Source organism: Takifugu flavidus, chromosome 13, assembly GCF_003711565.1.
Source record: "Takifugu flavidus isolate HTHZ2018 chromosome 13, ASM371156v2, whole genome shotgun sequence".
NCBI lineage: Eukaryota > Metazoa > Chordata > Actinopteri > Tetraodontiformes > Tetraodontidae > Takifugu > Takifugu flavidus.
The window spans coordinates 11585795-11610196 of NC_079532.1; the positions used below are offsets into that span (position 1 = coordinate 11585795).

At 47.5% G+C, this 24402-nt stretch overlaps 3 protein-coding genes across 4 annotated transcripts; 2 read left to right on the forward strand and 1 right to left on the reverse strand.

The window, feature by feature from the left end:
* Positions 1-284: 284 nt before the first annotated feature.
* ankrd34c (ankyrin repeat domain 34C) lies at positions 285-4104 on the forward strand. The gene is made up of 2 exons (XM_057052814.1): positions 285-753; positions 1491-4104. Exon 2 carries the CDS (start codon positions 1541-1543, stop codon positions 3137-3139), a length of 1599 nt encoding a protein of 532 aa, XP_056908794.1. The 5' UTR covers positions 285-753; positions 1491-1540; the 3' UTR covers positions 3140-4104.
* A 5049-nt stretch (positions 4105-9153) lies between these two features.
* idh2 (isocitrate dehydrogenase (NADP(+)) 2) lies at positions 9154-16098 on the forward strand. Its single transcript, XM_057051955.1, has 11 exons — positions 9154-9431; positions 12736-12827; positions 13192-13357; positions 13443-13603; positions 13692-13835; positions 14186-14322; positions 14409-14560; positions 14656-14768; positions 14985-15082; positions 15159-15251; positions 15709-16098. Exons 1-11 carry the CDS (start codon positions 9320-9322, stop codon positions 15791-15793), a joined length of 1353 nt encoding a protein of 450 aa, XP_056907935.1. The 5' UTR covers positions 9154-9319; the 3' UTR covers positions 15794-16098.
* znf710a (zinc finger protein 710a) lies at positions 16080-22518 on the reverse strand. Of its 2 annotated transcripts, none has more exons than XM_057051953.1 (5): positions 22378-22518; positions 19035-20525; positions 18303-18494; positions 18048-18222; positions 16080-17688 (listed from the first exon to the last, which is right to left on the reverse strand). In XM_057051953.1, the coding sequence occupies exons 1-5, from the start codon at positions 22420-22422 to the stop codon at positions 17522-17524; spliced, it is 2070 nt and encodes a 689-aa protein (XP_056907933.1). In that variant the 5' UTR covers positions 22423-22518; the 3' UTR covers positions 16080-17521. The 2 variants fall into 2 exon arrangements, with proteins under 2 accessions (XP_056907933.1, XP_056907934.1); XM_057051954.1 differs by having other exon boundaries at positions 22302-22406.
* Between the last annotated feature and the right edge of the window lie 1884 nt (positions 22519-24402).

Below are 24402 nucleotides of genomic sequence, written 5' to 3' on the forward strand. Positions count from 1 at the left end.
TTTGGCCCCTTTAATCGTGCATCAAATAAAGGTGTGAAATGTCTCTGCTCGGCTTCCTTGCGCGTCGACGAGGGAAACATCAGCGTTGTCGGGATGGAATTTTCCCCTCCTTAAAATAAGGCACGGTGTCATTATTTTAAAGAGTGTCACTTGACCCTAATAAGCCCCAGCTGCACATTTTGAAAAAAAAATCAAAATAAAATAACCCCCGAAAACGCGTCTTATTTTGGCGGATTATTTCAAAATCACGCCTTGAAACCAATTCATCATCTATGTAGACCACACATGATGAAAAACACTTCGACTGGAGTAAACATCCGCTTTAGCTGCGTCCTATGAGACGAGGACAGAGGTTTTTCATCAGGCGGGATTTATTTTGGTCCCTTCTGACGTCAAGAAGAATACACGTTTCATTCAGTATGCAAGAAAGAAAGTTATTTATAACCCCCAGCTTCTCCAGGTTGTGATCCTTGAGTGCGCAGTGGAAGGAATACTCCCCATTGGACTGATGTAGTGCGCCTCCGTAACAAAAGACGCGCAGCCAGTGTGCGATGGTGCCACAGAGGTTCGCCACCGCGGAGCCTGAGCCCGAGGCGCGTCCATGGGAACCGGCGGAAAAATAGGAACATCGCGAAGAACCGCAAACACTTTCTGATTAAGGCTACTTAAATAAAAGAATCACAGATTTTCCCCCCTCCCCCCCTTCAAAGTGAACCGGAGGCTCTCAGAATGGAAAACCTCTCCTCTGACCAGGTAAGACGATTAGAAGACGCTAAAATGGAGCAAGAAAACTAGTGGCGAAAAGAATCCAGCCTTTCTCCTGCGTAATGTTTATCCCAGAAAAAGCTGTAAATACAGTTATATGGCCTGTCTAATATGTATATCTGGACCGAGTTGTCCCTCATCAACCTAGAATGCATCTAAACATTATAAATAAGGGATTAAATGACCGAATGTACTGCCAAGTTATCAAGAATAAGTAAACGCGCGGCGACTCTTTCACCTATAGGAACATTTATTTAGTGACGAATGTAAAATTTAATGTGTGCACTATGTCATTGGCTGAGATCTTTGAGGGTTTAATATTTATCATGTACATAATCTTTCTCCTCACTGGTGACGGAGGCTGGTGTTTAGCGCACAATTGCTTTTGTTGCGACTTTTTGTGCGCTTCTTTATGTCTATGTGTCTGCTATACAAAGGCCACATTGGGAGCCTTTTGCTTGAGATTCTAACAGGTGATCTCGCCTGCTGCCGGAAAGATGGCCTTTGGGCGTCAAGCAAATCAAAATCTTGGTCCTTCTTGTCAATTTGGAGTTATTGCATAAAGCACATACTGAATTTTCAACATACAGATTCGATTCTTCAAATATTTAAGTTGTGAGAGCCTGCCACCTGCTGGCCATAGCGACTGTGCGTGATTCAATTAGCACTTTAATGAGACGACTATTAATATTATTAACTAAATAATTGAACTGGTCTTTTCAAAGGGCTGCCAGCTCTAAGCTCATCACCGGGAAGATCTGCAATTGGCTGCGACATGGCTGATATACTGGAGCTGCGGACAGATGGGAACTCCCTCCTGAAGGCAGTGTGGCTGAGACGTCTGAGGCTCACCAGGCTCCTGCTGGAAGGAGGCGCCTACATTAACGAGAGCAACGAGCGCGGGGAGACCCCCCTCATGGTCACCTGCATGTCCACGCACAACGACCAGCAGAGTGTCAGCAAGGCCAAGATTGTCAAATATCTGCTGGACAACCAGGCCGACCCGAACATTCAGGACAAAGCGGGTCGGACGGCGCTCATGCACGCCTGCATCCACAAGGCTGGGCACGAAGCGGTGGACCACCTGCTGTCCAATGGGGCCGATCCCAGCCTGGAGGACAGAAGCGGCGCCTCCGCCTTGGTTTACGCCATCAACGCAGATGACAAGCAGACGTTGAAGCTGCTGTTGGACGCGTGCAAAGCTAAGGGCAAGGAGGTCATCATAATCACCACAGACAAATCGCCATGTGGTGCTAAAACCACCAAACAGTACCTAAATGTCCCCCCTTCCCCGGGGCTGGACGAGCGGTCCTCCACTACGTGCACGTCTCCATCTGACATCGAAGTAACCGCGTCTCCCACTCGCGAGCAAGAGCAACAGAACACAGTTTTCAGCTTCCAGGCTAAGCTTAAATCGTCAGGTTCCGCTAAAATTGCTAACGGACCCACGTCTCCGACGCGCAGAGCCGGGAATCCCAAACGTGCACGCCTGCCTCAGCTGAAGAGGCTGCAGTCGGAGCCTTGGGGGTTGATTGCACCCTCGGTTCTGGCCGCCGCCGCCGCCGCCGCCGCCGCGCACGAGGACAGCAGGAAGGCCAGTTCGGACGACGACGTTATCGCAGGTGTAAACGGACTTTCTCTGAGCAAGAGGTCAGCTTTATCTCGGCAGAACAGCGTGGACGGAAAGGACAGCTTGTTTCCGCTGGTGGGGGATCAGCCGTGCAAAATGACCACCTCGCTCTCGGTCCCCCTGACGTCCAAGGCGTCCTACGAGAGATCGCTAGGCCAGCACCAGCCGCTGGCGCGGCGCAGCACGGTCCCCGCGGAGCAGGAGAGCGGCGGCTGCCTCAGCAGCGGACCCCCGAGTCTGAGAGACACCGTGCACAGGAGACGTCTGGGGAACGATCACTATGACTCAGATTCGCAGCTCTACTCCGACTCGGGAATGTCAGATTCTCCTAAGATCCCAGCAGAGCGGTGGAAATTAAACACCTCTCCACTGGCGATGCTGACCGGCTCCAGAGAATCTCTCGACAGCAACGTCAGCACGTCCTCTCCCAGCACGGTGCACAGACGCATCCCGGGCCTGCTGGAGAGGAGAGGCTCGGGCACGTTGCTTCTGGACCACATCTCTCACACCAGGCCCGGCCACCTGCCCCCTCTCAACATCAACCCAAACCCTCCCATTCCTGACATCGGGGCGAGCAGTAAGCCCTCCTCACCTCTGGCCACAGGGATTCGATCTATAGCCCCTATAGCGCCAAACACACCAAAGAGAGGCGGCCTTAAGCCCAAAAAGAAGCTTTTGAGGAGGCACTCTATGCAAGTGGAGCAGATGAAGCAGCTCTATGACTCCGAAGAGCTGTCTCATTAATTAGTGATGAAGTTGACACAGTGAATATTGTGGGTGTAGAAATGGTAACAAATGTTAACCTAGCCAGCTAGGTGTTGAATAATGTATCATTTAAAAAAGAAAAAAAGACAAAAAAGTGCAATATAGCAATATAGATATACTTCTTCCCTGTGTTACACCCATCCTTAAGGATTATTACCATCTTTTCTCCTCACCTGTTATATGTGTAGAACAGTTTTGAATGTAAAAGCCAAAACATGGTACTTTTCTCTGAACTAGCTCTCTAATGTGATAATGTAATGCGTAGGAAACATACAGGGTCCATTTGTAGCCAGCAGGCCACTTGGGTGCACTCTGTGCATGTGTAATTAGCACCGTTAATCGATCTCCATTGGAAACCAAGATGTGATGCACTTGTCCGAGATGTAGCTTTGAGTAAGATTAAATTTTGACCATTTGTAGCAAATTTGTACAAAGTGCCTTCAAGTTAAAGAAACCTGGGGAGGAAAAGAAAAAAAAAAAAAAAAAAGAACCGCAAATATATTTCATGGTAGGAGCATTTAATTGACGATGAGATGTGTTAAATGTTATTTCTTTTTCTGGTTTCTCACACTGATGTGGTGAACATGTGTGATGTGAGTGAAGGAAAATGCCTTAAGAAACAGGTAAAACAGGGGCTGTATTATAGCACTTTATTGCCCTGCTTGTAGGAGGAGGTGGGGGGGGGGGGGGGGGGGGTGATGCTAATAACAGTGTTAGAACGAAACTTTTAAAGCACATATTTAATTCTTGATGACTTTCAGTGATGCCATTTCAGAATGAAAGAGAATTGGTGTAACTTGTGGCAATCAGAAAAACTGATGATCATACAGCTTCCATGTGACTCACCTGTGGAGCTCCTGAGAAAGACCGAATTTTAACTGAACCCATAGTATTTTTGCAGGTAGTTTGATGTATATTCTAAATAAATGTCTATCACTTGTGAACTTCTCTCCTCTGATTGCCGATCAAACTGATGGTGACCGAGTGATTGCTTCCCTCGGGTCACTTGGCAGCGCGGTAATGACAACCACACTGATCACACTCATCACCGGTGACCGCCCGACGACACACACACACACACACACACACACACACACACACACCACGGTGCAGCAGCACCCTGAGGAGCGGCTGTTGTAGTGTTGCTGTAATCAGAACCGAGTTTAGTGTTAGGCTAAGACTATGGCGGCTACGGTGGTGAATGAATTGGGGGTCAAAGGGGGGCGGCCAACACTCCCTGACTGCCACAGTTCAGTTTCTCTAACACAGGAAACACTCTCTCTTTATTTGCGCTGGTTTTTCCAGCCGTGTTTGCGCAGATTCACAAACCGGGAAATCAAATTCTCGCACAGCAAGAACAAACATGTACCGGCGCTCATGTCCCCCACACCAAAGCAGGCCAGAGCTCACGTGTTTGTACTGTACTTATGAAGGAAAATACTTCTTCCATGTAGGCTTCCCGATTTCTTTTATCCCAGAAATTCCAGGTTCATTACAAATATTTAATCAATATTTAATCAATTGTGAATTTGAACAATTTAGTTACAACACAGAATTCATTGGCTGTATGGTGATGTAAGTTGTATTGCTTTTAACTCACCTCAAGAAGAGATTTGCCTTTTAATTTAGTGTTTTATGCTAATAAACGCTCATCATGGGTTACATGTTAGATAGAACATGTTTGTAAAGCTCTGGAACTGTTAAACGTGCTTGAAGTTTTTTAATATCAACTCCTTCCGTCATTGTACCACCACTTTGGAGAAGTTACTTCCTGGCTCAGTCACATGACTGTCACCTGATCACCACCAGTTTAGGCGTATGAGTTAAGGTCAAATGTAAAGCCAAATAAGGTCAGGTTTAGGACACGAAACATTTAAGACAACAGCCCTATAATTATTCCTGCCAGGGAGGGTCTGCCTGTCTGTCTGTCTGCCTGCCTGTCTGTCTATCTGCCTGCCTGCCTGTCTGCCTGTCTGTCTGTCTGTCTGTCTGTGTGCTGAGCAGATTTTAATGAGATTCAGAAAATGTTGACAATGGGCCAAGCAAGAGCTGATTATATTTTCATAATGTTCCAGATTAGTTATCATTTTTAATAGCCTTACGTATATTTTTAGATTAGTAAATAATTAAGGTTTATTGGCTTATAAAGAGAAGAGAAGGGAAAGGTCAGAGGTCAGGGTGAGGGCTGAGTGTAGATAAATTACAATTCAGTCACCAAAGCCTGCTGAGGATGTTATTTTCATAAATCACATTTCTTTCAATTCTGATAAAAGGGCCAAAAAAGAGAGCTGACGCACATGAAAAACACATATTCATTAAATACATATTTATGGACTCTCTCTTCCGCTTTCTCTTCTGAGCATTAGCGAGCTCTTTGCCCTAAAAAAGAAAAAAGAAGTTTGTTAGTAGAGACGTGTTCTGGGCCTGGTTCTTCAGTTCCTGCTGGACCTCCATAGTCGTCCTTATGGGACCATCCTGGATTCTGCTGTCTGTGTGGAAGTCTCTGCTGCTCAGCTTCTTAAGTATTTATCCTTCTTTTTTGGACATCGATACAAATGCTACTTTAAGCAAAAGTCTTAAATCAAATAACAGGAGAAGCTTCTCTGCGTCACTCCCAGTAAAAGTCATTCAAAGCTCATTTCATCCAAAAACAGGCAAAAATCTGCAACTAAAACACAAATACATGCAGAGAAAATGTCCAAAGCAAACTTGCTCTGACTTTATGACCTGATACCGGGGGCGGGGAAGGTTGGAGCAGCCACAGATTGAAGGATTGAAGTCCTTTCTTATCACTTCAGGGCCACTACTTTAGAAGCCTTTATAATATAATATAACATAGATAATATATCATTTATTTCTGACAGCTCATATTTGAGTGATCTGATCAGTGTTGTAGCGCTCTCCTTGTCTGGGGACACCTTGCAAACATTCAGACAAGGCACCAGGTGCCGTATTTAGCACCTGGTAAGTCTCCAAAACTCAATCCTCTGGGAGGACATCTCTGTTTAGGGTCTATACATGCCCGCACCTTATCTTGTTTCTCTAATATTTATAGGGAATGGACCCATTCTGTGGACCTTTTCTATGAGATCTAGTTCTTCAAGCTGCTGAAGTTCAGTCTGAATGAAGTTTCTTCTCAAGCTAGTGGTAGAAGAGGAGGAAGAAGTGTGGATTTTTGTTAAGTTTCTGCACCGGTCCCAATAGAATGGTTGCGTTTAAACCTGGGAGAGATGCTTTCTTGTCTTAAATTGTAGTTCATGGATAGTTTAACCATCTTTCCCCATCATGTGATGATATGCCGTCTCACTTTAGACAGTCGGAGGTTTTACCTGCAGAATTGGCCATTTGGGCTTTGAGGTTTACCTGGGCTGAGGTCCTCTGTGTCCTCATCATCCGAACCTCTGACCGTCTTCACCTTCCTCTCCCCAGTGTCTGCACACACGGGCGATGTGCTCCAGAGGCGACATTGACGTTGTCAAGGGTGGCGTCCTCTTCCACAGTGGCTGCATCCCCTCTCAGCCCAGTTGGTGTGGCCACTCATCACTGTTAACTTTGTGCTGCCATCCTTTGAGTGCAGGCACTGTTGCCTGACGTCTCTGGCCTGGATTATCGGAATGATGCCCCCCCCCCACACACACAGTAATTTGTCTCTGAGTAACTTCTGTCTCTGATTAGAGTCTGCCAGCTCTTCAAAGTTGCATGACTGACACTTTAACCCCATGGCCACAAATCTTTTAAACAGGCACCAGCACCTGATTGAAATGACCTTGTAATGTCTTAAACCTGCAAAACTAGGGTTAAGAAATGTTCTTTTAGATTTTCAAAGACACTCCAGGTCATGTGTAAACTCATTACTTTGGGATAAATAAATGTCAGCCATGCGTGGGCTCTCGTGCACGAGTGAATAAGCGCACTCTTTGGCCCTGGTGATGTCACCTTGAGATCCTGCGGGGCTACAACTCGGCTTAACTTTCAGAGTCGCAATATCTCTGTATTCCTGTCTGGTGCACGCGCTCTGATCCGCCTTTGAAACAAAAAACAGCCACATGTAACAAATCTAAAATATATCAGATTCAGAGAAGGCACCTAGACCAGAGCAAAGATCATTCATAGCGCTGCTGTGGTAGCTCTGGGAGTTAATAGTGATCACTTCAGCCTGGGAGCTGGTGAAAGTTATGAGATATCCAGCTTTGATTTCAGCCAGATAGGTGCAATCTAATGTCGATGGCGCTGTAATAAAGAGCATATTATCAGGACACCATTTGCAGACTTAATTACTATTGCGATGCGTTTGAGGTATAACGAGAATTAAATTAATCAAACATTCCCATATTCTTAAATGTCAGATGTGTTTGTAATAAACTGCCTTGCAGGCGCTGTTATGTGGGGACATTTTTAGCTGGATAACAGCAGCTATGCTCAGGATGAATCTGCAATAAAAAGCATGTAAATAGTCAGATTTATAGTAAAGTAAATAAAAGAAAAAATGGAATGTAAAACAAATTAAACTGTTATCATACCAATGGTGGCTGAGGTTGTGAAGGCAGACGTTTTACTTAAACAGCAATGTGGTTATACCCAAGCTATTTTTATTACTAATACATTTTTAATGTACTTATTTATTTCCAGGTAGTTTATTTGAAATCATCGATATACTGTTTGTCCAGCAGATGTCACTGTGAGCTTAAAACATATTCAACAATACTGAGACTATCCAGCAGAGGGCGTACATGCATTTTTATAAATATGGTAAACCTGATTTCTGACGTGTATAGACTAAAAAGAGCAGTGAGAGACTAATAAACAAGAGTTTATAGAGAATGAAAGTCTATCATATGCTTCGCCGTGATCATTAAGATGATTTGTGTGTTACGTGCAGACAAAAGGAGCAGTGCAAAAGCAACAGCTAAATTCTAGTCTGATCAAAACTGCAGCTGATTCGTCAGATTTAAATAAAACGTTTAGCTTTTTAAATTATGAAGTGAAGTTTTAATGTGTGCCTTTAATTCCTTTGACTTTAGAGCACAATGAATACCATGAGCCAGGGAGAGGATTATTACTGTAATAACATTACAGCTTTGACCTTGTGGTTTGTGTTAGTATCAGTTATGTGAGATGACAGAAAGGTGTAACCCTAAAAATGATTATTAAGAAACACATGCTTTGTGGGCCGATGTGCATATAGTTGAAGAAACTGTGTCCATACGTTTAATCTTTTTTATGACGTCCGACATTTGTCATTGCAGCCACCTTATTCCTCAGAGGTGACCCTGCTGTCTCCATGGAAGACTGGCTGTCATGTGACTGCTCTGCACACCTCCCAGTCTCTCCCAGTATGGTCACCATCCTCGGCTAAAATTAGAGTCTGCCGGGACATTTTAGAACGTGACTGTCCTGCACTCACCCCGCATGTCGAATAAAGTTCATCTTAATCTTAATCTTAATGTCAGCTGGGCTCTCTTTTAATCTTCAATCATTGCGTTGGTTTACGGTTCCTCCTCTGGAACCTCTGCAGGGCTGAAACGTGTATTTCTGAATCTGTAAACGTTGCCAATAGTTGTCCGAACTGTGAATCCCTACTTCAGTGCAGGAGTAATGATTATCTCATCAGATGACCTTATCATTAGGAGCTCAGTGCTGACTGAAGCTTGGTTGTTATTATTGGTTACAGAAGCACTTCCTTATTGTTACTTCCTGTTTCTTGAGCATTAAAAATAACTACATCGGTGTTGTGCAGACAGTAAACCCTTCACCCGTGCATAAACAGTTGCTAGGAGACTCTTCAAATGCTCCCCCTCAAATTACAGTGTTCACTCTGCCTACTTTTCTGAGGACTGCCACGTTGTTCGATGGCGGTTCTAAAATCATCTTGCGGGTTTCCTGCAAACAGCACAGTTGCTGCACCACTCGTTTTGTGGCCGAGCTGTCAAAAGCGTCCCAGTAATTATTCATAAAAGGTGCAAAAGGGGGTGAAAGGTCACGACAGACGCCCTCCGCTCCTCTGAATCGTCGTCACCTCTGACGTAGCACCCGCGTCTCCCGCCGGGGCGGGAAAGGGGGGCGGTGCTGCCGCTCGGTATATTGCAGAAAGCCCTGGTGCGCTTGGCCCCTTCTTTGCTCCGAGTTTCGTCGTGCGTCGACCCGCTTTCTGCCGAAAACATGGCTGGATATTTGAAAGTCCTGAGCTCCCTTTCGAGGTCCGCCGCCACCTTCTCCAGAAACCCCGCGGTGCTGGCGCCGGCAGCCGCCAACTGCCAGACGCAAAGAAACTGTGAGTGGAGGCTGATTACCGGCGGCATCCTCAGCATCTTTAGGTTGACGTTAACTGCGGTTTCGTTTAGAGAGAGATGCGTTTTAGTTTCTCTTACCATTTGGCCGGGAAGCGACCCAACGCGCCGGCCCCTGGGAGCGCGCAGAGCGGCGCCAAGAAGCTATGCTAGCATCTGCCGCTAGCTACCGGAGATGCTCTTTACTCTTTAAACGTTAACACTGGGTGAATAAACGATGCTCGAGGAGTTTCATTGTTTTGTCTAGTGCATGTGTTGGTTTTCAAAAGGTAAATGTGGACAGAAATTAGAATAAAGGGAACCAACCGGACAGCCGGTGATTCCTTTCTTTGTCCTAACAGGTCAAAGTTGGGGGAAAACCACTTGGAGACAGCGCTTTAATCCACAGCCCCGTCACAAATTCACGTTTATCTTGTGACTGAATTTGAGAAAATACGCATGTTTGCCGCCCAGCTTTTGTCGAAAGAGAAACTAAATGTGGATAAAATGACAGTAATAGAATCAATGACATTTTTTCCAGCTGTCGAAGCGGAAACGTCATCAAGAGCGAGCGCGCGGACGGAAGCCCGAACCGTGGCAAACCTTCAATAGGTTTATATGCTGAAATAAAACAGATTTTATTGCTGGTTCGGCTGGCTGGGCGAACTTTTGTCGAGGTCAACCATAGTGTACGAGACTGCGCTATAGGGCGCAATGGCTGCCGCAGCCGGGGTCCCTCCGTCCTCTGTTCCATCTGGGTTACAGCGAAGACCTTCAAATTTCTCCCACCGGGGATGTCGGCTAATGCTAACAGCCGCGCATCTGCACGGTTTAACGTCCACGCAGGCTTGGGGCGACCGTAAAAAGCCGTTTTTATTGCCCCTCGGTGTCGGATAATGCACCAACGTAAGCATCCGCTAGCGTTTCTTGTCCCTTGTGCAGATGGGTCACGTGGTCTCTGTAGATATTCCCAGTTTCATCCAGCAGAAACCTGAGAGGATAAACCTGCAGGCCCGAACGGCACCACTACGGTGTTGATCAAGCAGGAGGTCAGTCGAAGGGCACTTTGACTCTAAAATGACCCAGCTTTCCACTGACTTTGAGTTTGTACAGCAAATAGAGTAGTGAAACCTTTGCCGCCCTTTACAGGTCTCTACTGACACTTTCCATTTGGTTTCTTTGGAGTTTAGTTTAATATCTATGAGGGGCGTGCGGTGTTGAAGTGGGGCTAACTTTCTTTCTGCATGTCACAAGTTACTGCCCCTTTTATAAGCTCACATTGCTTGTAAAAGTGGCTTGTAAGTTGTTTATTTGCTGTTGGATTTACACAGTTGTAATGACTTTTTTTATAAAACAGTGGCTCGATGCTCTTCGGTCGACCTCGCAGGCTTGTCTGCGGTTTAGATTAACTCGTTACAGCTATCCAGTGATTTTCCTTTCTTGGTGAGGGATTACAATGGAAGAGGTTTACGACAGGTGTCTGAAACGTCAAAGCGGGGGCAGGTAGACGAGGGTTAAGGCTGAGAGACACATGACTGCCTCTGTCTTTGAGTATCTGCTTGGAGGAGTATTGACCTGAACCCATAATCTCATCAGGAGTCTGATTGGGGACTTTGCTTTCATGTTTTAAACCAGCTTTCTGATCATTTCGTCTTTATCTTCCACCTCCAGCTGCATTGTTTCGACCAAAGAACTGTTGTAACTTTTAAACCCAAGACCCCCGTCAGTCAGAATCGTTTAGAGCGACGAACCAATTACTGTTGTGACTGAATGCTGCCCAATTAAACAGTAATAATACACATCCTCCCACTTTGTGTGCTGGTCGTGGTTGTATTATTGCGACCTTCTCCTCGGAGCACGCCGGAATGATGTGGCATGCAGGCTCACATGACTTTGTATGAGCTCCCCCCTCAGCGTCCCGGCTGTTGATGCTTCCAGAAGTTACATAACCTCCCCGCCCGGCAGCGCCCGCCTATCCCTCCTCCTCCTCTTCCTCTGCACTGCGATGGCGGAGCCCTATTTATGCACGTTTGGGATGGATGAGGCGGAAAGAATGCCCGAGCTCTTTCCGTGGTGGGGTAAACTGTACAGTTTTCCGTGATTCCCACCAAACGGAAGAGCCAACGCGTGCGTTGTTTCCAGTGCTTTTGTGGCGCACGCACATCTGCAGTCATGCTGAGAGCACGGGCTGTTTGGACAGGTGTCGCTAAGGCTTTAGGATCCAGGGAGGTCAGCTGTCCTGCACAGTTGTTTGCCATTTGAGTCGGAGCGACGTTGTTAGCGTTATTACCGAGTGTGTTGTGGTCCCGTCAGACTTTGATGCAATTCTCAGGGAAAGCAGAGGGGTTGTTCGCTGGGCTCGGGTCATTTGATCCCCCGCACCTCCCCGTGTACTCATCTGGTTACCGGGACGGTCCTGCTGGCGGCATTCTCCCCCCGGGCCGAATGACAACAGATTTAGTTCCAGTTAGTTAATCTCAACAGTTCATTCCTGACGGACGCACAGGTGTTCGTTTCCAAATGAACTCCTCATGTTGGGACTGCAGCTGTGGAATATGCTCATTAGCGTGCCTGTACTTGTTACTGTAGTTGTGATGTTTCAGATCCTTGCTAGTCAATGATTGTCTTCAGTCTGGAGTCCGTTCGTAAAAGATCAATGCTGAAATCTTCCGAACTGCAGCCGCCTGTGGGGTTTGTCTCTTCTAAGTTGAAAGTGCCTCTGTTGGGCTGAGGTCAGATGACGGGCGCGTGTTGCTGTCATAACATGTTTTTTGCTCGTTTCCATTGACGCTGTTTTGTCAGGTCTTTTCTGGCCTTTGAATCTGAGTATAAATCTACACGTCCTGCTGGTCACATGATCAATAAATAGCCGCGCTCCAGTACCGTCACCACATTCGTGTCATTACCTGCCCTGTGGGTTTCCCAAAGGAGCGCAGTCCTATTTAACACACAAGCTCTTCCTTTTGCTCTCCCTTTCTCTTTATTCTGATAAAGTTTCTATTTGTTTTATCTGGTCAAATTTGCTGAGGATTTAAGAGTCCTTAAGTTCTATTTCAGTGGCTCTCAAAATGTTACAAATGTTGGTTTTATTTGTTCAATTCGTCACCATTTTAGATGTTAGTTTTTGGATCATTTCTTCTGCTGACATTTTCTTTAACCTGCAAACCAAAATACTAAAGCAGGAACATCTCAGGTATCTTATTATGCCTTCATTCATTAGTTATAAGGGCACCAGGTCTTTATTCTCGTTGTTCTTAAGCAACTATAGATAACTAGAGCGAGGTGTGTTTGTTGTCTTGTGATCAACAGATATGAACAGACGCATCAAGGTGGCCCAGCCCGTGGTGGAGATGGACGGAGACGAGATGACCAGGATCATCTGGGAGTTCATCAAAGAGAAGGTGAAACAGGCAGACGCTGCCCTCAGACGGGGACGTGCGCACGCTGTCTCACTGGCCTATTTTTAAACGTAGCACGTGGACGTGAGCGGTGGGATGTGTGGAAGATTATGCACCATCCTCTCATTGGCTGGTTGCCCCCCCAGAGAGCAGATGGCTCGCTGGGAGAAAACGTGGACGAGCATGAGATTACAAACCTTTGTTGACAACCGACAACTTACCGTGTGATCACATAAAAATGCTTTAAAGGCAGATTTTTCTATCCTACCTGTCAGGTGAACGGTCTCTTTAACAGGGCTGCGATAAAGAAAACCATGTTCCCAGATGTGTCACCACTAGATTGGACTCTGTGTTTTGTTTTCCGTAGCTCATCCTGAGCAATGTTGATGTTGAGCTGAAATATTTCGACCTGGGCCTGCCATACCGCGATCAAACCGACGACCAGGTCACCATCGATTCCGCCCTGGCTACAAAGAAATACAGCGTAGCGGTCAAATGTGCCACCATCACCCCGGACGAGGCCCGGGTGGAAGGTATCAGACGAGCTTTTGACGTCGGCAGATCGTCGCCGCCGGTGATTTGGGGCAGCTTTCTTTAATCTAAACTCTTTACGTTCAGAGTTTAATCTGAAGAAGATGTGGAAGAGCCCCAACGGCACCATCAGGAACATCCTGGGAGGCACAGTCTTCCGTGAGCCAATCATCTGCAAGAACATTCCCCGGCTCGTTCCAGGCTGGACGCAGCCCATCACCATCGGGAGACACGCCTTCGGTGACCAGGTGAGACGCGCCGGGCGCTTAATCGCCTTTAATTAAACGGCCGCAGTGGCTTCTCGATGTTAATGGAAGTTGCTGTGTTTTAATACAGTACAGAGCCACCGACTTTGTTGTGGACCAGCCTGGGAAATTCAAGATCATTTTCACTCCCGCGGATGGAAGTACCGGCAAGGAATGGGAGGTGTACGATTTCCCCGCCGGTGGCTGTGGAATGGGCATGTACAACACCGATGAGGTGAGTGCATGGCGCTTATCAGGCTGCAATTATGACGCGAGCTGAATTCACCCTGGCAAACTCCAGATTCAGAGGTTAAGTTCCATTGTTGTGAGCAATGTTACGTAGGAATGTGATGTAGCCGACTCCACCCGCGCGCTTTACCTGAGGGCTTTTATTCTTTTTCTGGGTTGTGGTGGTTTAATAACGTCTTTTCCACTGTTGTGTTTAAACTAGCTGCACAGGTCTGTTTGATTTCACATCAAAAGTCATCGTAGGTGACTTCCTACTCATCTGCGGGAAGGTTGATCACGGCTTTACCACTGATAAAATAGGACAACAGCCGTGAACTCTTTCAATTTCTGCCCCAGTCCATCACAGGCTTTGCACACAGCTGCTTCCAGTATGCGATTGGCAAGAAGTGGCCCCTGTACATGAGCACGAAGAACACCATTCTCAAAGCCTATGACGGCAGATTTAAAGACATCTTCCAGGACATCTTTGAAAAGTGAGTACAGCTCAAAATGATGAAAGAGGAAGAAGCTTTGTTGTTGAACCTCAACATGTGTTTGAGTACATTCTGTGCTTTTAAAGACACTACAAGCCCCAGTTCGATAAGCTGAAGATCTGGTACGAGCACAGGCTAATTGATGACATGGTCGCCCAAGTGCTGAAATCTTCTGGAGCTTTCGTGTGGGCGTGCAAGAACTACGACGGAGATGTTCAGTCGGACATTCTTGCGCAGGGTAAGATTAATAGGAGAGAGCTGCGGGTTATGAAAAGGTTGTTTCATTATCTTGGCTGTTCTTTAAGAAACGTCCTCGTCCCTCTGTGGTGTCAGGTTTCGGATCGCTGGGATTGATGACGTCTGTCCTCGTCTGCCCTGATGGCAAAACCATCGAGGCTGAGGCTGCCCACGGCACCGTGACCAGGCACTATCGTGAGCACCAGAAGGTTAGTGCCCATCTCTATCTTTCTCTGGAGTGGAGAACATTTCCTTAAACATGTGAAAAGGTCACGTAATCTCGTAGGAAACCTGTTGTGTAAGCCATGGTGTTATACTGCCACCATGTGGTGGAAGTTGAGAACGCGCGCCTGCTCATGCCTTTATAAGTTTTGACTCAATTATGGCTGGAATGACTCTTCAGTGATCCTGGTTTCTCCTTTCAGGGAAGGCCAACCAGCACCAACCCCATCGCCAGCATCTTTGCATGGACCAGAGGCCTGGAACACCGTGGCAAACTCGACGGCAACGATGACCTTATAAAGTGGGCCACATTTTAGAACATCTTCAGACCGTTATCCCAAAATGCATCGACTAATAACGTCTTTGTTCATTTTTAGATTCTCCCAAACCCTGGAGAGGGTGTGCGTTGAGACCGTAGAAAGTGGTACAATGACCAAGGACCTCGCAGGATGCATTCATGGACTTTCCAAGTAGGTTCTTTTTTGTATTGATGTAAATTTTACAACTCGGTGTGTGATCATGCGCGTAATAGTTCTCCCCTTCCAGATTAGATGACTGTTGCAAGTAGTGGACATATCCGATCTTTGACCTGTTTAATTCCACCTCCAGGTTAATCGTAGAAAGAGCTTTAGATAATGTTATCTGATCTTTGACCTGAATGTCTGAGTTAAAGGCTTCTGAAGAGGGACATTAGGACGCACAGGTTAATGTAACAACCACCAGTTGACAGCAAAAAAAAATTAATTCCTCTCATGATGCCCAAGTTATGTTTTCAATAAAGTATTAGTCTGATACGGTGAGATGTGAGATATTCCCCCCCACCCATGGAACATTTTGAAAGTTTAAAACTTCTTATTAAAAAAGATTGGACCGCTTTTGCGGGTGGATTTTGGATTTGAAACTGGATTTGAAACCTTTTCTCCGCAGTGTCAAGCTGAACGAGCACTACGTCAATACTACGGACTTCCTGGACGCCATCAAGACAAATCTGGACAAAGCTCTGGGCAAGTGAAGGACTTAAAAAGAATGAAATTGGAAGATGTCAAAGTCACTCAAAGTCGCTGTTTTTGTACCTCATTTTTAACTTAAAAGGTCAACCTAACATGAAGTATGTATTGTATGTAGAAGGATGTATTGTTCTATTAGGTTATTAAATGGCTGACAGCTGTCCTTCAAATCGACGCCTCCCTCTCTTTCATGGCTCTCCAGGTTTAATTTTGTAACGTTAAAGTTCTGTATTCCATCCCATCGACGCCTCAGGCTGAACGTGGCCCGTGTCCAATACATCTGCCAATAAATCACTTGTTTGACCCAGTATTTATTTTCTTATTTTTTTCCGAACGCAGAGCGGCCATTTTCTAAGGTAAATAGATTTATTCATTTACAGTATTGTCTGAAACACAACATTTTACATACATTTCTATCGACATTATCGCCACAAATGTCTAATACGGAAATCTGTCAGATGATCTCCCCCCTTGTCTGCACCTGAACGACAGTGATGACGCGAAGAAGGTAGAAAACTCACAAAATAGAGCGTTGGCCCTTAAACGCGGGACGTCGGCTTTGCAAATTGATGCAAATCGATCCTGTTTTTGGCAGCTTGCATGTTTTTAAAAAGCAAAGCGGTGGGGGCGCTGAATATATCGAGCATTTCCCAAATCATTTTGCACAAGGTCCGCGCCCCTGTCACATGTCGGGAGGCTGTCGTTCATCACTCGAGGGCAGTGAACGGCGTGATGGATGACATCCGCTTGTAGACGCTCTCTGGCACTTAATATTTCTGTCTTGAATTTTTTTTTTTAGGGGGAGGGGGGCGTCTATTGTTGAGAATCATCTATTTCAAAATAAAATAAATGCAGGGTTGCTTCTGGAAAATGCTGCAGTCTCGTGAAGGCATGGGGGGGGTTGGAGAGAGGATCTGCGCTTATCTTTTAAAGAGATCTATAGGTGGGTGGAAGGGGGACCTGAATGTAATTTCAAGAGGTCTGCGATTGGACCCCGAGAAAGCCAATGTCCCAGCTGGGTGTGATCCAATTCTTTGGTACAGGGTCCCTCCTGTTAAAGACATTTTGATTTTTCTTCTCTCGTGTGCATCTTGAAACATTCCACAGTGACAATTACATTCATAGACTAGAGATCGATACAAGGTGACGCTTGTTAATACAGGAACCTAAAAAAACTGGACCCAGAGGTCCCCAGTGGGCCAACAGGGAGCGGGCCAATACGTTCTGTACAGAAATATACAACAGAGCGCAGGTGGCAGATCCAGTGGACTCCTTCTGCAGGCCTCACTTTTCATTTGTCACAGTATTGAAGTAAATTATGCCAGTTGGTTCCTTCTTTAAACCTTCGCTTTCAGCTGCCCCGGCGGACCGACGGAGGTCCCGGGATTGTCTGAGTGCAGCGTAGCGGCAGGTTTTTACCTTTGCTGCTGAAAAGAAAGAAATGTGCTTTTCAAACTAGGCTCAGATGATGACGTTAAGCATATTTATACTGTCATTTTTTCCCCCGCTGGAATATATATTTTCTGTCAGTAGATGTGCTGTTTCACAAGAGATGAAAAATGTTTTATGAGAAGAAAAAAAAAGGGCTGCATTAAAGCATGTTGAGAATGTGACATGTTTCCAGTGCATATGAATGTGCAGTTTGCTGGGTTTCCAACCCAGGTCTACCCCCTGGCCCCCCCTTTACTTATATGAATCTACTTTTCTATTCAATTTGGGGTCTTTTTAATAATTCATGTGCGGCTGAAACGCCCCGTGCCCTTCCCGTAGGTGCCGTAATACTCCATCGGAGACAGTTTGGCCACGTCTGGTGTGTTGTTGTTCGCTCGGTTTTCGCGTTCGCTGAATTCAAAACTCTCCTCTTCATAGTCCTCCTGGCCTTCTGCATCCTGGGGGGGTTCTAAAGAAAGGGACAAAGACCAAAAAAGAAAGAAAAAGTGATGCCACTCCTCCATAACAATAGCACGCACATGTGTGGAGCTCTTTCTAAAGAGGAGAGGCAGCAAATTGCCCCCCCCTCCTGCCTCAGTATCAGCCTCTACTGATAGAGACAGGCATGTCTAATCCAGACGCTGCTATATTTACTAAACACGCAGGGAGGGAGCGGCACAGACACAGCAAAACACTTGGCTGCTAGATTAGAGTACATGCTGAGTCAAAGTGCATTAGAGACCGAGCGAGTGACAATAAGGCAACGCTGAGCCGCCCCTCCGGAACATATGCAACCCGTAATGAAGAGCAACTGCTGGGGATATCCACCTGGTCCGTCCACTGAAGTGTCCATAATGCCGTGCTTGACCTTCATGTGTCGGCTGAGGTTTCCCTTCAGGTTGAACTTGCTGGTGCAGTAAGGGCACTTGAACGGCTTGCTGCCGGCGTGGAGGTGCATGTGTCCGAGGAGGTTGTACATTCTGTTGAAGGACTTGCCGCACACCTAGAGAGACAAAGTCGGGACGTCAGCGCCTGCGCGGGGTTGACCGGTCCTCCTCTCGACCAGTCCTCCTCTCGACTCACCTTGCATTTGAAAGGCTTGACCGGCAGGTGCACGATCATGTGCGTTTTCAGGGTCTGCTTCTGGACGAAGGTCTTGAAGCAGACGTGGCACTGGAAGGGCCTCACGCTGGCGTGGATCAGCATGTGCCTCTTCAGGTTGGCGGAGAGGGTGAACTCCCTGGAGCAGACGTCGCATTTGAATTCTTTCATACCCTAATGGGGGGGAACAGAGCAAGTCTTTTAATTAAATTGGCTAAAAAGATGTTTACCAGAAAATAAATAATGAGTCATGGAAGACAGACAAAGCTGCTTCTGGAAGATGAACACGGCATCGCCGTCCCAAGTGTTGAAAGACAGTGGAAAAACACGTAACATGTGGACCGGATACACCCCCCCCCCCCTTTGTTTTAACACTTATCAATATTTAATATTTAGTGGACACTAACAGAGCTGTTATAGATTGAAAAAGACTTCATATAAGGGAAAAAACGGACTGGGTCACAACCCTTTGTACTCGGAAAAAGACACACACACTGCAGGGATTAATGGGTGGGGTCGAGCCACACACGTGAAAAACTGGGCCTTTGATGTCTATATTTACAGAGCAACTGGTTTTAGAGAAAAGACTGCGTTTCAAGTGTGCGATACACTTTTTCTACGAAGGTTCTCCTGACTGAATGAGGCTTCCTCGCTTAAGGCTCCTGCTGTGTGTTTTGCTTAGAACACACACGCTTGACGGCGCTTCACCGGTACCTTGTGAGTTAGAGCGTGTTGCCTGAGGTGATGGATCTGGACAAACTCCATGCCGCACTCGGGACAAACGTAGGGTCGCACGTTCTGGTGCTTCATCAGGTGGTTCTGCAGCTGGCTGCGGTAGGCGAAGGACTTGTGGCACTCGGTGCACTGGTAGGTTGTCGGGCCCTGGTGGCTGCTCAGGTGACGCTTCAGGTGAGTGTAGGTCGGGAACTCCAGGCCGCACTGGGTGCACACGTGGCACTGGCCGTTCTCGTGCTTGTTCTCGTGGGTCCTCAGCTCGCTCGGGTAGGCGAAGCCGCGGCCGCAGAAGCGGCAGCTGTAGGGCTTGACGTCCGAGTGCTGCAGCATGTGCCTCTTCAGGTGGCTGGTCTGCGTGAAGGCCTTCTCACAAACGGTGCACTTGTGAGGTCTGGTCCCTTGGTGTGTGAGCAGGTGCGTCTGGAGGTGACTCGGCTGCTTGAAGAGTTTCCCGCAGTGTAGGCATTCGTGGGGTTTGATTCCGTTGTGACCCAGGATGTGAGTGACCAGGTTATATTTGGAGGTGTAGGACTTCTCGCACATGCGGCACTTCCACCGCTTCAGACCCTCTCCCACATCCACGCAGTAAGACTCGTCGATCTGGACGTTTATGTCCAGGCGGTCGATCTGCATCCGCCTGGCAAGACCCTCTGGGTCCGACCAGAGCATGGCCTGGTTGTTGTCCTCATACTCTGCTTGCAGTGGCACGTCAGCAGATTCATACGCCACCTCGTTGGACTCATAATAGCGGTTCTCCAGAGGACTGCTGTTTGCTCCAGTGGTCTTGAGGTTTAGCGCCTGCTCCTCCTCTTCCTCTACTACTAAATCTTCGTCTTTCTTATCTCTGGCTCTAGCGGTATCTTCTTCTCGGTCCTGTTCCGGCTGTCCATCTGTCTGTCGCCTTGGCGTATCTCTCGCAGACGAGGGACAGCTTCTGCAGGCCTGTTCTTTTTTCAGAGGGCCATCGCGGAGGACGGGATCTTCTGGCTTGCCGGGACTGTGCCTGTTGTCCGCGTGCGCGCAGGGTGGAGGGGTAGGAGAGTCAAGCTGTTCACCTTTAACCCGAGGCTGTGGGCTGGATTCCTTGCGCGGGTGACCTTCTAAGTCTTCGTCGCTCCTGGGCCTTTTTGTCCTTCCTCTCGGCCCGGGCCGTCTCCTTTCACTGCACTGGGGCTGGGGGTCTGGGTCGCCCGCTGGCTTTGCCAGGTAGTCCCCATTTGCCCCTATGAGCTGATCGGCATATTCATACTCCATTGCCTCATTCGGTGGAGGAGGACACTCCCGCGGCTCCCCTGTGTAGAAGCCATTAGGAGCAATAGTGGCCCCAAAAATTTCATTTTGGGAGATGAGGCCAAGAACCGCTGCCTGGGCGAGTGACAGCACCACCACAGGTTCAGTCTGAGTCCCTACGTCCACGTGGCCCTCAGTCATCTTGGGGTAGGTCCGCACCAGTTGACTACTCTCTGCCTCCTGCAGACGATACAACACACACAGCACGTTAGAGGAAAGCACCAGTGGGAACGAAGCATGTTATTCCGGGAATCTCTTCCATTGTGAAGAGACGTTGTCTCTTGTAAACCTCATGGTCGTCTCATGGTGTTAATAACCCACTCTGACGACAGCTTTGTCATAACAGTGAAATTATTTTTATGATGTCCAACATGTCCAAGCCTTAAAGAATCCAACCCTCCTGAAAAGGAACCCGAGAAGATGTGCCTACAGTCTGACTACACCTCCTCTGCCATGACTCTACAGGAGCGTTGGATTGAAGAGACAGATCTGTTTTAGTGTCCCGCTTCCTTCCTTTAGAGATTTTTACAATAATAAAGACCCCAACAAGGGATGCAGGTCCAGTCAGGAAACTGACTTCCGAAGACTGTCCTCAGTACTTCCCGTGTTGGCCCAGGATGGCCTGGCCGACTCAAGTCAGCCCGTCATCATGAAGCTGTTGGGCCCATTCATAAGGAGAGTGGTCTTGTGGGTCACCATAAGCAAATTGATAACCCACATCCCATTACGTCCTACATTCCCAACACGATGATAATATGCTGCCGTGTGCTGTCAGAACATTCTCTGTGATGTTGGGACAGATATGCTGAAACGATCATGTGTTTGGGCTGATGTTTACCTGGACGCATGACAATGGACATGCAAATGTTTTCCAAGTGTGTGTGTGTGTGTGTGTGTGTGTGTTTAAAATACGAAGAACAAAAAAAATGACACTTTTTTTGCTCGCCTTCACTCAGTGCCAGTTACCCCAGCAAAGGCTGCTTCCTTCCTTGACACAAGACTGAGGGGAAAATAAGAGCAGAGCAAGAAAAGGTAGAAAAGAAAAGACACTCACTAAAGGTGTGTGGGTGTGTGTGTGTGTGTGTGTTGGTAGAGGGGAGTAGACCTGGATGCCCTGATAACCACGTCATTTATAATTACTGCTTTTAAAGTAGTCAGACAGAGACAGACTGTGTGTTTGTGAGAAAGAAAAGAAAATGAGACTCTGTGTGTGTGTGTGTGTGTGCGTGCGTGTGTGTGCGTGAGTGTGAATGAGAGGAAGGGAGGTATAGAGAGAAGGAGAAAGAGCTGTGGGTGGGGGAGGAGTAGAGGGAGGGAGACAGACAGAAATGAGATGGAGGGGCTGAAAGATAAAGAAAGAGGGGAGGAGAGGAAGGGGAGGGAAGGGGAATGAGAGATTGAGTGAGCATGTGAGAGGAGGGAAGAGAGAAAAGGAAAAACAGAGGGAGGGGATGTGGGGGAGCTGGAGAGACAGAAAGACAGTGAGTGAGTGAGTGAGTGAGTGAGTGAGTGAGTGAGTGAGTGAGTGAGTGAGTGAGTGAGTGAGTGAGTGAAAGAAAGAAGGGAGTGAGGCAGAGTCTCAGGGAGAAGCGAAAGCACAGCAAAATGAAAGGCTGACAAAATGAAAGAGGAAAAGACAAATGAGAAGGAGGAGGAGGTGGGGGGGGGGGGGGGGGGGGGGGGGGGGGGAGGGCTGTAATTGCCCAAGTCTCTACTTTCACATTTAAAGTTGCGTCTGTTAGACACCTAAAGACAAACAGCCAGAGCAGTGTGCAGAAAACATGCAGCACACTCAGCAACACAACTCTCTGTTTCAGAGGGATGGTCCCGCTGCAGCCATCACATGCATGTACGTTAAAAAGTAGCTCACACACGCGCGCGCGCGCGCGCACACACACACACACGTCCCCGCAGGAGTGTAACTATCTCCCTAACAACCTGCAGGAGTAACCCCACCTCGCTCTCGCGCACACATGCGAACGCATCCGCAGTAGCAACACGTCCTCCTGCACGTCGGGGGTTCCGAACTCACCACATTGTTCCTGGAGTGATGTTTGAGGTGTGTCAGAGATCTCATCCTTCAGGAGAAATGAGTAGAGTAAAAAAATTCGACCTCCTATTTATATCTGTGGGAGAGTGGGGCGGTCCCACGGCTCATCCTCCTCCTACTGTTGCTGTTATCAGAACTGACTGTGCCTGCCCACCCCTCCCCTCCCCTCCCCTCCCCACCGCGCGCGCGCACACACGTACACACGCGCGCGCCCGTGCGCACACACAGCATCACCCCATTTTCTTTCTCTTCCTCCCACCCTCTCCCTCTCATCTCACTTCTCTTTCTCTCTTCTTTTTTTCTTTTCCTCTCTCTCACACACACACATGCACATATCTTATCTTTCTCACTACATACAATTCAGCCTGACCTCTCTCACACACACATGCACACACACCCGTGCACACTCCAGCTCGTCTTGATCACAATTTACAGTATACTTTGCATTTCCTTTTTATGAGCACGCAGTCAGATGCAAACGGCATAAAATCAGTAGTTTCCCTCAGCGCGCCAGACAGGTATATATGGAAATCTACGCTAGTACAAACCTGTTCATATATATATATATGTATATATTCAGCTGCGCATAGAGGCATGTTCCCACTTTGACAACACGCACAAACAGCGTATGGTTGGAGGTGCGTCCGGCAGTGGCACAACAGTCTGTGATGTCTGGGAAAAGGGCTAAAATTGTAACTTTCCACATCTAGTTTGCTGCTATTATGCCAAAGATTCAAAGTAATTAAGTGCTGAGACAGTCTGAAGTGTACTGTCTGAGAAATTCAGAGGGAAAAAATGAGTGACAAAGAAAAGAGGCAGAAAGAAAGGAGAGAAAGGCGGTTAGGAGAGAAGGAAGGAGGGAGGGAGGGAGACAGAATAAGGAAGAAAGAAGCATGGGGGGTGAAACTGAGTGGAGGAGGGTGTGTGTGGGGGGGGGTGAGAGACAGAAAGAAAAAGGGAAAGAGGAAAGAGAGTTGGGTGGGGGAGGGAAGAAGAGAATGCTGCAAAAAGGAGGAAGAAGGAAAGTGTGTGTGTGGGGGGGTGAGGCATAAGAAAGGATGTTGCAAAAGAGACAGAAAGAATAAAAGAGAGAAAAGAAAGAGGCAGGGTGAAGCGGTGGGGAGGGGGTGGGGATGAGAAGAGTGATAGAGGGAGGTTTGAAAGAAAAGGCAGTGAAAGAAGAGTGAATGTGCATGTGTGTTTGGGGGGGGTGGAGGAAAGAAAAGAGGGGAGGAGGGAAAAAAGGGGGGATGGTGGAGTCTGAAAATAAAAAGAAGAGTCCATCAGCAAGAGAAAGGGGAGAAAGAGGGAGAGACGCAGAATGAAGGAGAAGAGGTGGTGGAGGAGGGAGGTGGTGGTGGTGGTGGTGTGTGTGTGTGTGGGGGGGGGGTGAGAGCAGAGAGAACGGAGAGAGGAAAGGAGATAGAGAGAGACAGCGAGAGTGAAGAAAAGGGAAAAACAGCAAAGGAAGACATTAACTATTGAACTTCCAGATTTCTTGAGAAACAGTGCGGCAGAGTACCTGGGCGCAGGTCGTGCCGAGGAGACGCCACTGAGCATGAGCCCGATAATTAGACCGCCGCTCTGTCATATCAGAGCTCACCTCACTTTTGAACTGGGAGAGGAGGAGGTGGGGGGGTGGGTGTGTGTGTTGGGGGGGCAGAAATCAAATTAAAAACACTGTAAGGAGTGTGTGCATAGGTGCAGGCAAGGGCGGTAAACAGCGAGTGGACACATGCCAGTTGTGACTGGGGGGGGGGGGGGGGGGGCTGAAGAGCGTGCATAAACATTTCCTACTAAATAACAGGAAAGGGCAAACCTTGAAAACCTTGATCAATCATCAGCGGCTGGGAGTGCTGTGAGAATGAGAAGGAAAGATAGAGAGAAAGGGGAGGGGGGGAGATAGGGAATGAGAGTGAGAGCGAGGGGGGGAGCGAGGGAGGGAGGGAGGGGGGCAGAGAAAGAGAAAGAGATTGAGTGAGGGTGTGAGTGAGGGGGAGAGATAGC

What these genes read in the sequence shown, in the direction of transcription:
- idh2 (XM_057051955.1), top strand. Translation starts at nt 9,320, where the DNA reads ATGGCTGGATATTTGAAAGTCCTGAGCTCCCTTTCGAGGTCCGCCGCC. An exon ending in GTCGGACATTCTTGCGCAGG is followed by an intron (nt 14,561 to 14,655) that starts GTAAGATTAATA and finishes CTGTGGTGTCAG; the next exon opens with GTTTCGGATCGCTGGGATTG. An exon ending in ACTATCGTGAGCACCAGAAG is followed by an intron (nt 14,769 to 14,984) that starts GTTAGTGCCCAT and finishes TTCTCCTTTCAG; the next exon opens with GGAAGGCCAACCAGCACCAA.
- znf710a (XM_057051953.1), bottom strand. Translation starts at nt 22,422, where the DNA reads ATGAGATCTCTGACACACCTCAAACATCACTCCAGGAACAATGTG. An exon ending in ATCACTCCAGGAACAATGTG is followed by an intron (nt 20,526 to 22,377) that starts GTGAGTTCGGAA and finishes TATCGTCTGCAG; the next exon opens with GAGGCAGAGAGTAGTCAACT. An exon ending in CACTTCAGTGGACGGACCAG is followed by an intron (nt 17,689 to 18,047) that starts GTGGATATCCCC and finishes CCCTTTCTTTAG; the next exon opens with AACCCCCCCAGGATGCAGAA.
- ankrd34c (XM_057052814.1), top strand. Translation starts at nt 1,541, where the DNA reads ATGGCTGATATACTGGAGCTGCGGACAGATGGGAACTCCCTCCTGAAG.